Source organism: Chenopodium quinoa, unplaced genomic scaffold (genome assembly GCF_001683475.1).
Source record: "Chenopodium quinoa cultivar QQ74 unplaced genomic scaffold, ASM168347v1, whole genome shotgun sequence".
Classification (NCBI taxonomy): Eukaryota; Viridiplantae; Streptophyta; class Magnoliopsida; order Caryophyllales; family Amaranthaceae; genus Chenopodium; species Chenopodium quinoa.
Window position 1 is genome coordinate 7,552,252 of NW_018742914.1, and position 15,254 is coordinate 7,567,505.

The following is a 15,254-nucleotide window of genomic DNA, read 5'->3' on the forward strand; positions in this document are numbered from 1 at the left end:
TACTTGTTACTAGCTTAGTAAAAGTTGCAAATAAAAAACTAAAGACAGAAATATTAGGGTCCATTTTCATGAACCAACTCCACTTAGTTTTCCTGATTTTGCTTGCAATTAGCTTATAGTTTGCAATAGCTCTTATTAGTAACATACATGTATCATCTCTTCGTGTATAGCACAGTTTTTTCACGCGTAAATGGATACTAACCTATGAACCGGTGAAGCCCTGTCAAGTGAAACAGATTTTCCCTGCCAAGCTCAGAAATATAGCTCATTAGAATTTTCATATATAGACTTAAAAAAAATTTCACAACTTGCATGAACTAATAATACAATTGACAAAATATGGAGAAAATATGATTGAATAGCTTAACTTTCTCATTAACCGAAGAAGTATATATATAGATACAAAGATATTCCTAACCCTAACATAATTAGGAATAAGATAGAATATTAACATAACTAGGAAACCTAAAGATATTTTACAATATTTCCCAATTATTATCTTAACATCCCCCATCAAGATGGAGCGTGTAGATCTCGAATGCCCATCTTGCCAAGCAAAAATTCAAATTGCGCCTTTCCTAAGGCCTTTGTAAAAATATCCACCAATTGAAACTTCGTAGACACATACGATGGCTTAATCACTCCTTCTTTAATGGCATCCCGAATAAAATGACAATCTACCTCAATGTGTTTTGTCCTCTCATGGAACACCGGATTATTAGCAATATGAAGTGCCGATTGACTATCACAATACATGTTCATACCTTGTTTATGCTCTACACCCAATGATCGAAGTAATTGCTTCAAGTGTTTCAACTCACATTCCAACCCCGTCATTGACCTATACTCGGCCTCTGTGGAGCTTGTAGAAACTGTTGGTTGCTTTTTAGTCTTCCAGGACACGGGAGATAGCCCAAGCAATACAAACCAACCTGTCAATGACCTACGAGTCAAGGGACAGCTTGCCCAATCCGAGTCACACCATCCTTCCAACTGGAGACTACTATCCGATCTTAGTAGAATGCCCTGACCCAGACACTTTTTCAAATACCTTACTACTCTCAATGTCGCTTCCCAATGTTCCTCTTTTGGACATTGCATAAATTGTGATAAAATATGCACCGAATACGCCAAATCCGACCTTGTGACTACCAAGTATATCAAACGACCAATCAACCGCCTATATTGTTCACCATCTCCATACTCCTTCCCTTCTGCTAAAGCAAGTTTATGATTTTGCACCATCGGAATATCTGCCGGTTTTGCTCCTAGTAACCCTGTCTCAGAAATAATATCCAAAGCATACTTACGCTGACACACATAGAAACCATGTTTGCTACGTGCCACTTCTAGCCCCAGAAAATATTTCAAGGCACCCAAATCTTTCATTTTAAAACATTGACACAAGTACGCTTTAAAACTTTCCAATGCAAATGTATTATTTCCTGCGATTATCATATCATCCACATAATCTAATACACTCAATTTCATTCCACCCTTCGAAAGAGTGAATAAAGAATAATCAGAGTACGACTGTTTAAATCCATATTTCTTCAATGCTGTGGACAATTTTTCAAACCAACACCTAGGAGCTTGCTTCAATCCGTATAAGGACTTCCTCATCTTGCAGACTTTATCTGAATTGCCTTGTTGAAATCCTGGTGGTACTTTCATATAAATCTCCTCCTCTAAATCACCGTGCAAGAAAGCATTATGTACATCCATTTGTTGTACATCCCAATTTTTAATTGCTGCAACTGCTAAGAAAGTACGAACCGTCGACATTTTTGCCACTGGAGCAAATGTTTCATTGTAATAGATCCCTTCTTCCTGATGATTACCAAACACCACAAGTCTTGCTTTTAATCTTAGCAGATTACCTGCCTCATCTCTCTTCTCGGTGTAAACCCACTTGCTTCCAAGTGCTTTCTTTCCTGCTGGTAGACTCTCCAAGGTCCAAGTGCCTTGATCTTCGAGAGCCTTTATCTCTAAGGCCATTGCTTCTCTCCAACCTTCATGTTGCATTGCTTCCTTGAAAGATCTCGATATTCGTGCCTTAGTGATTGCAGCAATATAATTTCTATGTTTTTCGGAAAACCGATCATAATTCACAAAATATGTTATAGGATAGGGAGTACCTGAGGATGATGATGCCGCGGATTAAGATGTGACTTTATTTTTATTTTTCCGAATAGTGTGAGTAACGCAATCTCGCAACTTCGTCGAAGGAAATTTCACTCTTTTCCCCCGTCCTAGTTCTTCGTCACCCGTATTTTCTGTCGCATTGTTGTCCCCCTTTTCCTCAATTGTTTTCGTGGCCTGAACCCCTTGTGTATCATCCTCGAAGCTGGTGGGAACCTGCCTAGAGTTGCTGTGATGTTGCGGAGAGCTGCCTGGCTCCATTATGCTGCTGCCAGCACCCACAGCAGGGCTCAAGACCTGCTGGTCAGGCCCCTCCGCGTCAAGGCTGCGACTGGGAGTACTTCCCCGCGGCCTGGTCGCGGAGTACTCTGTATGGGGAGGTCGCATGGCCTGCTGGGCAGCAAGGTCCGCGGGCTGGTCGTGGCCTGGCACCTGCTCCCGCGGCCTGCCTGCGGAGCCATCTGTGTCGGCCTTATCTCCCCCTTCGTGCATTGTATTCTCATATGCACCCACCAAGTTTCCACCATGCCAAGCATCAAACTCATCCTCATAGTCTAGCAAATCATCCATGGACACACTCTCTGAAGTACCACCAATGTTGTCCACAACTTCTCTAAACGGATACACACGTTCATGAAACTTCACATCTCGAGACACAAAATACTCCCTTGTCTCTAAGTCAAATAGTTTCCACCCTTTTTTCCAAACGGATAGCCAAGAAACACACATTTTCTACTACGTGACTCAAATTTATCTCCCTTACTCCGTTTATTATGTGCATAACACAAACACCCGAACACTCTAATAGAATCATAAGACGGAATTTTGCCAAACAACATTTCATATGGAATTTTATTGTGAAGAACCGGGCTTGGAGTCCGATTAATCAAGTAACAAGCAGTCAAAGCACATTCACCCCAAAATTTTATAGGCAATCCCCCCTGAAACCTCAAAGCACGAGCCACATTAAGAATATGTTGATGTTTTCTCTCAACTCTCCCATTTTGTTGAGAGGTACCCACGCAAGACGACTAAAAAATAATCCCATTTTTAACAAAATAATCTTGAAGATGATTAAACTCTGTACCATTATCACTCCGAACAACCTTGATAAGTCTATCAAATTGGCGTTTAATTAAAGCAATAAAATTGAGAAAAGTGGATTCAACCTCAGTTTTATTACGAATTAAATAAATCCAAACACCTCTAGAATAATCATCAACAATTGTTAAAAAATATTTCGCCCCACATGACGAAGGCACTTTATATGGTCCCCACAAGTCAATATGAACTAACTCAAACAAATTACTAGCATTATTCTCACTAATAGGAAAACTATCCCTAGTTTGTTTTGCACGTGGGCATACATCACAAACATTTTTATTTTTCCTAACTAGATTACTCACAGGAGGAAGTAACTTCAAAATTCTTTCCGACGAATGACCCATACGTTGATGCCAAAGATCCACCACACAATCCACTGTTAACACCTTCGCTTGCGGCACACCTCGGAAAAAATAAAGTCCATCTTGTCTTTCACCTACGCCAATCACCGTCCTCGTCAACTGGTCCTGAATAACACAAATTTTGTTAGTGAATTGAATTGTACATTGCGACTCATCACTGAGTTGAGTAACAGAAATCAAGTTACAATTCAAATTAGGCACAAATAAAACATTATCAATCACCAAACCGCCATCCAAAGTGACCGAACCCAATTGATTCGCGTTCACCATTTGACCATCCGGCAAGCCAACCGGACAGTTCTATATTGTCTTGACATTTCTCATGAGAGATATGTCATTAGTGACATGATTGGAAGCTCCTGTATCCACAATCCATAAGACATTTGTTTTACCTTCCAACCGTGGCTTAAGAATGTCGATGATTTGTTGTGCTTGCTCTGTTGAGACTCCTACAAGACCTTGAGTAGGATTATTTTGTGAGGATGTTGCTGCCCAGAAGTGGAATTCGCACCTCCCTGGACTGCATTAGCCCGAGCAGCAGGTGATGATCTAGACGACGAAGCACCACGACCATAGCCTCCTTTTCCTCCAGGAGTACTAGAGCCGCCCCTTCCACGTCCTCCTTTTCGATTCTCATCCCATCCTTCCGGAAAACCGATAATCTGAAAACATCCCTTCTTCCAATGCCCCATACGGTTACAATGAGTGCAAAACGGGCGTTCTCCATCTCCGGACTCTTCTTTGTTACGAGACTCTACCTTAAATGCCATCACATTCTCCTTTGGTTTTCCGTCTCGAACCCGTAATCTCTCGGTGTTTATCACCGTCTGGTAAGCATTGTCAACTAAGGGTAAAGGTGACTGAGCTAACAATTGAGCTCTAATTGCCTCATACGGATCATCAAGACCCATTAAAAAATAATGAAGGTAATCCTCCTCTCGAATCTCCGTAACCTGTTGTGCGATGTTGCACTTACAAAGACCACAAGAACATTGCGGAACACGGCAATATTGCACCAATTCCTTCCAAATTTTCGACAACCGACCAAAGTAATCCGTCACCGACTCGGTTGATGTCTGTTTGCATTCTCCCAACGATTGCTTCAACTGACAAATGCGAGTTCCACTAACCACACAATATCGTTGCTTGAGATGCTTCCACAAATCAGTCGCAATATCAAAATCTTCAATCTGTGAACGGATACCATCATCGAGGGTATTTGTAATCCACGAAACAAGCATGGAGTTTACGGCAATCCAATGCTTCTTCTTTACCACATCAGTTGGCTCCAATATTGAACCATCTATGAAACCAAACTTGAATTTTGCTATCATCGAGCGTCGAACTGCTTTAGCCCACTCATCGTAGTTTGGTCCCTTCAATTTCACAGGGGTTATGACTACTCCCGGATGATCACTAGACCCTAGATAATAATCTAGATCAACCGGTGGTGGTGGAGATTGCTTATCCTCCTTCACCATCTCTCACGGCCCTTAAATTTTTTTTTTTTTCTCAAACCTAAGCTCTTGATACCATGACAAAATATGGAGAAAATATGATTGAATAGCTTAACTTTCTCATTAACTGAAGAAGTATATATATAGATACAAAGATATTCCTAACCCTAACATAATTATAGAATATTAACATAACTAGGAAACCTAAAGATATTTTACAATATTTCCCAATTATTATCTTAACAACAATTTTATTATCGATTATCAGAATTAGTATTATTAGTGGCACCCAAGTACTGTTTTGTGCACATGAGAATTTTTTGGCAGTCTACTCTTCCTCCACAAAAATTTCAGCATCCACTCTTTTTCTTTTTCTGTCAAAAATTATATGTTTCTTATATTTCTTGAATATTTCATACTTGTATTTGTTTTCTGGCACATAAAATTGTTTGACATTTGAATTAACAGTTCAGACAAATTCAAGTAAGAAAGTTAAAGATCATGAGTTGGTATTGTTGTGGTTCATCTCTCCAAAGGACTAATAGCAAAGTGAGACGTCCCCCTTCTGATTCGACTTTGTTGCCCGCGACAAATTCACAGCTTGGTGAGTGCCTCAACTTAGTGTCCTTTATTTTTTGACAGTAATTCAAGCATATTTACCTATTGAACGTGTTAGAATTTATCCTAACTTGGTATTAATCTATATCCTCAATTAGGCTAGTTCGCGCTTTTATTATCTTAGTCAAATTGTGTATCTTCTGCAACTTTTTTAACTTATCAGATGAATCTTTACCATCTAACACAGCTGAAAGAACTAGTGATGACAGTGCTCCAACCAGAAAGATACATGAATTTAGTTATCAACAGCTACTTGATGCAACGCAGAGATTCAATAAAGAAAGTATCGTGGATGTACGTAGCGTTGGATCAGTATACCATGGGAAACTCAGAGATACTGGAGAGGTATTAACAAGCTAGGACCTCATTTTCCGCTTTCCTGGCCTAGTCTGTACTCTCTCCGTTCCTAAAAGTTCTTATAAGTTTGACTTTTTTCACTATAAAACATACCAACCAGGATGAACATTTAGAAACAGATCGAGGAAGTAGTACTTGAAGTTTAATTCATGCAATGCTTCCTGTTATATATTTTCTCAAAGTTGGAAGGCTGACATTGATTTGATCTTAGGATGTATGTGTCGAGTTATGGGATCGAAAAGGGTCACACAAAGAATTTCTTCAACGGTTAAAATTACTGAGCTTCCTTAATCATCCAAATGTGATAACTCTTGTAGGATATTGTACTGAAGGAAATTGGAGATTATTAGTGTATGAATATTTTCCTTTGGGGTCATCCTTGTACTATCATTTATATGGTAATAACCTTTGTTCTAAACTTTTATTCTTATGTTTCTAAACACAAATTTTCATATATGTGGCTGGCCACACAGGGATTATTTGGTCGGTCAGGGGAAGAGGCTACTCGGTCAAGGTTTTTTACTCGGTCATGATTTACTTGGTCAGTCAAGGGTTACTCAGTTAATATTTTAGTGTTAGTTTGTCGGTGTGGCTCCAGATACTAATTGCTTCCTCTGATCATTTTGTTAAGTTGTTGCATTAACAATTGAACTTTGAAATATCAGGCAAATCACAAATGCAAGAGCCGCCATTAGATTGGAATTCAAGAATGAAAATTGCTCTAGGAATAGCCAGATGTTTAGAGTGTATACATGCTGCAAGCCCTCCAACTATCTACTTCTACTTGGACCCCTGCTACATCATAATAGATGATGATTTTAATGCTAAACTCTCTGATTTCGGCCAATCTAAGCTTGAACCTTATGATGACATCGGATATGTTTGCACAACGGCCTAATTTTCAATGCAGGTTGAAACTTTTACACTTTTTACACACGTACGACGTACCTAAATACAAGTTATATGTTACTCATACAAGTTTGAGACAAAGGGAGTAATTGTTAAGAAGTCATTCCAATTTGGCATCTTACAGTATTTTCCTTATTGCATCACTGCATAAACACTCCATTTTCTACAAAGAACACTACAACTTAACCTTTCACATTTTGAAGCTAACTAGCTCATTTAATTTTAAGTAAGAGCTATATCATGTAATTTATCCTGCAAGATTATCTTTGGAATTAATTAGAATATTAGATCGTATCGACTTTGGCAAATGATTCTTTTTCTCCAATGATAAATTATTAGGCACAGAAGAAAATAAAGAAGCCTAAGAAGTTTCCAGAGTTAGCAGACCCACTCCTTCAGGGGAATTTTCCAGCTAATGGATTCAATCAAGCACTCGCGTTGGTAGTCAAGTGTCTTCAGTTACAAGAATCAACACGACCTGTTGATTATAATACCTTAGTTGCAGTGCAGGATAGTTATCCTACACCACACTAGTTTTTGCTGTAACGATATTCTGTTATTGGTTTGCTGAGTCAGCATCCATTTACTATCTATTCCCACAATTAGTTAGTTAGTTAGGTGAGTTATAAATACTCTTCCCCTGTAATAATTTCATTTATTCAGAAATAATAAACACATTAAAATTCTTTCATTTGTTTCTCTCTCTAGTTTTTCCCTCTCTCTAGTTCTTCGATTAACATGGTATCAGAGCTATCATAGCTTGATTATTCCGCAATTTTTCCTTCGATGATTCTGTATCTGCGATTGGATTCTGTGTGTTGCTGAGTTTTTGAATTGTTTTTTGTTGCGATTTCTTGTGGTGTTCTTTCGACGATTTTGGTATGAATTTCTTCGCTGTACTACGTTTTATTGATTGATTCTTCGATTGTGGATAGTTGCTTCTCGCATCTGATTGCGATTGTTGTTGATTTTGTTGCTGCAATTTGTGGTTGATTTGATCGTTTCTTGAGGTTGATTGTTGATTTGAGATCTGCATATATTTGATTGATTCTTGAGGTTGATTGTTGATCTGAGATCTGTATGTTATCAATTTTGTTCTTCAATTCGTGAATTGATAACACTTGTGAATATCTTGTCATTTGCTTGTTGTTGGAGTTCATATTGAATTCATACGTTTCTGGAGATTCTTGGCTTCTCTGCAAATTAAGGTTTAATTGAGACGTTGCTTTGCATAATTTTTTGGTTTGATAATGCCTGAGATAGAACAATCTTCTATGGATCCTACTGCGGTTCCTGGTAGTGTCTATTATATCCATCCTTCCGATGCTTCGAACAAAACTCTTGTTTCTGATGTGTTTGATGGAACTGGATTTGGTGATTGGAAGAGGTCCATTTTGTTGAGTTTGTCATCTAGAAATAAACTAGGTTTCATAGATGGTTCTGTGGAACAACCTCCAGTTACTGACTCAAACTATAAGGCTTGGTGTAGATGCAATGACTTGGTGTTAGGATGGTTGTTATTTGCTCTAGAAAAGAGCATTGCTAAGAGTGTTTGGTATTGCAAGACAGCCAAGACTCTTTGGGATGATCTTGAAGAGAGGTTTGGGCATACTTCTGCTACTCAGCAGTATGCCTTATACCAGCAGTTGTCTGAACTTTAATAAGGATCTAATGAGTCTGTATCAGTGTTCTTTACCAAAATCAAGTCGATTTGGGATGAGATGGATAGCAATGAGCCTTTGCCTATTTGTGCTTGTGCTGCTTGTACTTGCTTGCTTACTAAGAAAATTCTCAAGATTCAGCAGGATCAGAGATTAATGATGTTTCTTATGAAACTTAATGAGAAGTATGCTATGGTCAGGACTAACATTTTGATGATGCAGCCCTACCTACAATTTCCATTGCTTATCGTCTGTGTATGCAAGAGGAGAAACATAAGGAAATGAGTATTGGTTCTTATGGTTCTGAGTCTATGGCTTTTGCAGCTGGGAGAAGATTTAATGATAGGTCTTTTGATAAGTCTTTCAAACATCCTTCTGGTGTTTTTTCTCATTCTGATGGAAATTATAACAGTAATAATAATAGTGCTGGAAATCATAATGCTGGTTCTTACAGATCTCAAGGTCTGTACAACAGGTTGGGAACAAGAAACAGTGATTTTGTGATCACTGCAAAATGCCAGGACATGGAATTGAGAGATGTTTTAAGTTGAGAGGATATCCTCCTGGATGGAATGTATGGAGTAACAGCAATAGTTCTGGTTCTTTTATTCAAGGTAATAACAAAAGGGTTGCATATCTTGCTCAGGGTGGTGAAATTGATTCTGATCAGCAACTTGTTACTGATGATGAAGTAATGACACCTCAAATGGCTGTGGCTCAATGCAACAAGATCATGAACATGTTAGTGAAGCAACATCATATACAGGATCCTATTTCTGATAAAAGAGAGAGCTCTAAGGACAATTCCATTACTGGAAATGATTTGTTTGCAGGTAAGCATTGCCTTCTATCTTTTGTTCCTTCTATGTGGGTTATAGATAGTGGTGCTACAGACCATATCTGTCATAATTTCAGTGTTTTTTAGTCTGTTAAAGAAGTGTCTGACCTTGATAACACCATCACCATACCAGATGGTAGCACTGTCATTGTTACACAAACTAGAAATGTTAAAATCTCAGACACTATCACTCTTAGAAATGTGCTTTATGTTCGTGATTTTCAGTTCAATCTGATTTCAGTTCATAAGTTGTGTGAAGATCTCAACTGTTCTGTTTCTTTTTCTGATACTTCTTGTGTCCTTCAGGGCCTTCACATGACCAAATCAGTGCATCTTGGTGATTTAAGACATAGTCAATACTATCTAGAAGTTCCACAACACATTGATGGTTCCAATTCAAGTATAGAGAATTCAAATAAACTTGTAGTTTCACATCCTTGTAATGCTTTAGTTGCTTTGTCTAGGAGTGATGAAGCCAAATTATGGCACTTAAGGTTAGGACACTTGCCTATTGACAAGTTGAGGATAATAAGGAATAATGTTGATGTAAAAAGCCTTGACAGTTGTATCTGCTAAGTCTGTCCTGCTGCCAGGTAGCCTAGGCTACCTTTCCCAGTTAGCCATTCTGTTTCTTCTTTTCCTTTTCAGCTTATTCACTTAGATATTTGGGGTCCCTTGTCAACTCCAAATCACAATGGTTGTAAAATGTTCCTTACAATAGTGGATGATTTTACTAGAAATACTTGGATTCATTTGCTTAAATACAAATCTGAGGCTGTGAGTATTATACAGAATTGTGTTGCTTATGTTGAAAACCAATTCAAGACTTCTGTTATGTTTGTTAGGAGTGATAATGCTAAGGAGTTGACTGAGGGAGATATGTTGTATTTCTATAATTCTAAAGGCATTATTATTCAGAAGAGTTGTGTTGACACTCCTCAACAAAATGGGGTAGTTGAGAGAAAACACAAACACATTTTGGAAGTTGCTAGGAGTCTATATTTTCAATCTAGAATCCCTTCACATTATTGGGGTGAGTGTGTTCTATGTGTTGTCCATATTGTCAACAGAACTCCTCTTAAGGTTCTAGGTTTTGTTTCACCATATGAAAAGCTTTTTATGGTTCCACCTGATATAAAGGATATGAGAGTATTTGGGTGTTTATGTTTTGTTTCAACCTTGAAACAAAACAGAAGCAAGTTTGATCCTAGGGAAGAACCTTCCATTTTTGTTGGTTACTCCCCATCCCAGAAAGGATACAAAGTTCTTAACCTGAAAACAAGGAAATTTCAGTTTCCAGGGATGTAATCTTCCATGGGAAATTTTTCCCTTTTCATCATTCTCACCCTTCTGATCCTTCCACTTATTCATCTCCAAATTTTCATATTTTTGTTCCTTCTTCTACTTCCCTAGATAACATCTCATTTCATGATTTCCCAGATATTTTTACCCCTGATAACCTTCCTGCTTCACACTCACATTTACATACTCTTCCTTCTTCCACTCAAACACCTGTCTATACACCTAACATTTCTAATACTTCTACTTCTACTCCTTCTTCTCCTTCTACTCCTCATTCTCCCATTTCTTCTCCTATTGTTCAACCAGAAACTAGGATTTCCAGTAGACCAATTAAAATTCCCAAGAAATTTTCTGATTTTTATCTCAGTCTCCCAAAATCCAAAACCCATAATTCCACTAGATCTGCTAATATTAGCAGAAATTGGTGTAACTTGGTCAAATATGGTGCTCTTCCTGCCAGCCAGAGAGCTTTCATTGCAGTGACTTCTGAAGAACAAGATCCTACTTCTTACTTGGAAGCCTCAAAGAATCCAAATTGGGTAGCTGCTATGGCAAAGGAATTAGAAGCTTTGAAGGCTAATGAAACATGGCAGATGGTTCCTCTCCGTGCTGGGAAGAAACCAATTGGTTGCAAATTGGTCTTTAAGATCAAGAGAAGAGCAGATGGTTCAATTGAAAGATATAAAGCCAGGTTGGTTGCAAAAGGTTATTCCCAAAAGTATGGTATAGACTACACTGAGACTTTTTCTCCTGTGGTTAAAATGGAGACTATTAGATGCATTTTGGCTCTGGCAGCTTGTCAAGGTTGGGATATTTCACAGCTAGATGTCAATAATGCTTTCCTTCATGGAAATTTGAATGAAGAAGTGTATATGAAGGCACCTGAGGGTTGGAATGTTCACATAATCAGGTTTGCAAGTTGACTAAGTCTCTATATGGTTTGAAGCAGGCTTCTAGGCAGTGGTTTGCCAAGCTATATGATGAGCTGCTTTCTCAAGGTTTTAGACAGAGCAAGAAGGATTATTCTCTTTTCATTAAAAAAGGGCATGGGCATATAACTCTGGCAGCTGTGTATGTTGATGACATGATCATCACTGGTACAGATTCTGATAGCATAAATTCTTTGAAGCATCACCTGGATTCTCTTTTTGGGATTAAAGACTTAGGAAAGTTGAGCTATTTCTTGGGTCTGGAGGTTGGCTATTCCTCTAAGGGGATTACTTTATGTCAACATAAGTTTACAAAAGAGTTGCTTCAGAGTGCTGGTTTATCAGAGTTCAAACCTGCTTTAACTCCTTTGCCACTACATCTCAAGCTGAATGCCTCAGATGGAGACTTGTTTCAGGATCCTGAATTGTACAGAAGCCTGGTAGGAAAGTTAAATTTTCTATCTCATACTCGTCCTGACATCTCTTATACAGTTCAGGTGTTAAGCCAATTTATGCAAAGACCAAGACAACCACATTATCAGGCATTAATGCATACTTTGAGGTATATTGCTGGCACTGCAGGACAGGGGATTTTACTTCAAGGATCTGACAAGATTACCTTGCAAGCATACTCAGACAGTGATTGGGGTTCCTGTACTGACACCAGAAGATCAGTTACAGGTTATGTTTTGTTGCTTGGTCATTCTCCTATAAGTTGGAAAAGTAAGAAACAAGGCACAGTTTCTACTTCTAGTTCTGAGGCAGAATATCGTGCTATGGCCTCAGCATCTTCTGAAGTTGCTTGGATAGTGCGTTTGTTGGAAGAACTTGGAGTCACAGGATTACAGCCTGTTACTCTGAATTGTGATAACCAGAATGCTCTGCACATTGCTCGAAATCCAGTTTTCCATGCTCGAACAAAACACATAGAAATCGACTGCCATTTCACTCGTGATAAATTTCTTCAAGGGCTCTTATAGCTGTCTTACTTGCCTACTACAGAACAACTTGCAGATGTGTTTACAAAAATTTTGCCCTCACATCAGTTCCAGTACTTATTGTCCAAGCTTGGAATGGTTTAACCCCTTCCTAGCTTGCGGGGGGTGTTGATTATAATACCTTAGTTGCAGTGCAGGATAGTTATCCTACACCACACTAGTTTTTGTTGTAACAATATTCTGTTATTGGTTTGCTGAGTCAGCATCCATTTACTATCTATTCCCACAATTAGTTATTAGTTAGTTAGGTGAGTTATAAATACTCTTCCCCTGTAATAATTTCATTTATTCAGAAATAATAAACACATTAAAATTCTTTCATTTGTTTCTCTCTCTAGTTTTTCCCTCTCTCTAGTTCTTCGATTAACACGACTATGATGAGCGATGTTGTTGCAGACATTATGTGCCTCGTATCAGACAACCTTGATGACAAACGACTTGTGTAGTCGTACACTCGTACGTGGATGAAGGGTGCCACTGAAGATCACCCTGTGTGTTATGCTACACTTTTCAATTTTTCATGCTATGCAACTAGCCCACTATATTTTGCTGTTCTTTGCTTGTTATAGGCTGATTGTCAATATACATGTAGCTGCCCTTTCATTTTGATGAATGAATTTGAATCATTGTTGACAGTTGGAATTACTCACTTATAAAGTGTTAGACATAGTTGTCTCAAAACATATGTTTTCCTAACGTGTGTAGATTTTAAAGTGTTAGACATGATGTTAAAAGTTAGAACATGGTAATCGTGGTTAAAAACTAATTTAGCATATTGCTAAGACTCTAAGATTGTGTGAACTACTTTCCAATTATTACAAAGTAGCAATGAACAAAATTTATTAATTTGTGCAATGGAGTAACAAATCTATCACTGAACGACGAGTTCTAGCTCACCTTGATCCCAACCCTATATAACACCCCCCACGAATTATAATTTATATTGTGAACGCGACTCAACTTGACTAGATGGATTATATCAACAATTGTTAGTCTTCCTGCTATTATTATAACGGATAGTTGCAATAACTATTTATCAACCTACATGTATCATTTCTTCTTCAAAACACAGTTCTTCAAAATTATCACATGTAAATGAATACTAACCTATGAATTGAGCAAACAGCGAACAGATTTCCCCTGCCAATCTCAAAATTATTGCCCAGAACCAGAATTATTATATTTATAGTTAGTGGCACCCAAGTACTGCTTTACCCACATAAGACTTTTTATGCAATCTACTCTTCTTCCATGAAAATTTCATGCTTTCTCTTGTCACATTTATATGTTTCCAACATTTATTGCACATTTCATACTTGTATTTGTTTACATTCACATAAAACTGTTTGATATTTGAATTGATAGAAAACACAAATTTAGGTAAGAAAATTGAGGATCATGAGTTGGTATTGTTGTGGTTTATCGTTCCAAAGGACTAATAGCCAAGTGAGACGGCCACCTTCTGATTCAACTCTTTTGCCCGCGACAAATTCACAACTTGGTGAGTATACCTCAATGCATTTTCCTTTTTTCGACAATATGTAAGCATATTACCTACTAGTGTTTTTTAAGTCTAAATTGAACTTGTAAGAATTCATCCTAATACGTGTATTAATATACATGCTAGAGTAGGCAAGTTCGTGTATCTTTGTTGAATTATATATCTTCTGCAACTGTTTTTAACTAATCAGCTGATTCTTCAGCATCTTCTTCAGAAAACAAAGAGCCTAACACAACTGAAAGAGCTAATGATGACAGTGCTCCAACCAGAAAGATACATGAATTTACTTTTCAACAGCTACTTGAGGCAACTCAGAGATTCAGTACAGAATGTTTCATGGATGAACGTAGCTTTGGACCTGTTTACCAAGGGAAACTCAGAGATACCGGAGAGGTACTAACAAGGACTTCATTTCCTGCTTTCTCCGTTTCTAAATGTTCTTCTATGTTTGACTTTTTCTATCAGAAATATACCAACTAGGATTCTAGGAATAACATTTAAGAACAAAGGATGTACTTAACGAAGTAGAATTCTATCACCATCCAATTCACGTCGTCGTTGAATGAAGACTGACATTAGATCATTTGTTCTTAGATTGTAGCTGTCGAGCTTTGGGATCAAAATATTCGAAATGAATCACCAGAACACAAAGAATTTCTTCGACGGTTAAAGATACTGAGCTTCCTTAATCATCCAAATGTGATAACTCTTATAGGATATTGTATTGAAGAAGATCAGAGAATATTAGTTTACGAATATCTGTCTTTGACATCATCCCTGTACCGGCATCTACACGGTAATAAAATTTGTTCTAAATTCTGATCTTATGTTTAAACATGAACCATCTTATGTTCTAAAAAAAGTACGTGTTCTTATGATGGTAAGACGGTCTTACACAAAAGTTTCTTAGGTTTCGTAGCAGCCAACTACTAATTGTTTCATGTGGTATTATGTTATATTGTCACTTTGCATCAGCAAGTAAACTTTGAAATTTCAGGCAGATTATCAAAGAAAAATCCGCCCTTAGATTGGAATACGAGAATGAAAATAGCTCTGGGGATAGCCAGAGGTTTAGA

General features: G+C 37.9%; 1 protein-coding gene across 1 annotated transcript; it reads left to right on the forward strand.

Moving 5' to 3' along the window:
* Positions 1–12,983: 12,983 nt before the first annotated feature.
* Positions 12,984–15,254, forward strand: LOC110728112 (receptor-like kinase LIP2). The gene is made up of 2 exons (XM_021907749.1): positions 12,984–14,178; positions 14,381–15,254. Exons 1-2 carry the CDS (start codon positions 14,076–14,078, stop codon positions 14,656–14,658), a joined length of 381 nt encoding a protein of 126 aa, XP_021763441.1. The 5' UTR covers positions 12,984–14,075; the 3' UTR covers positions 14,659–15,254.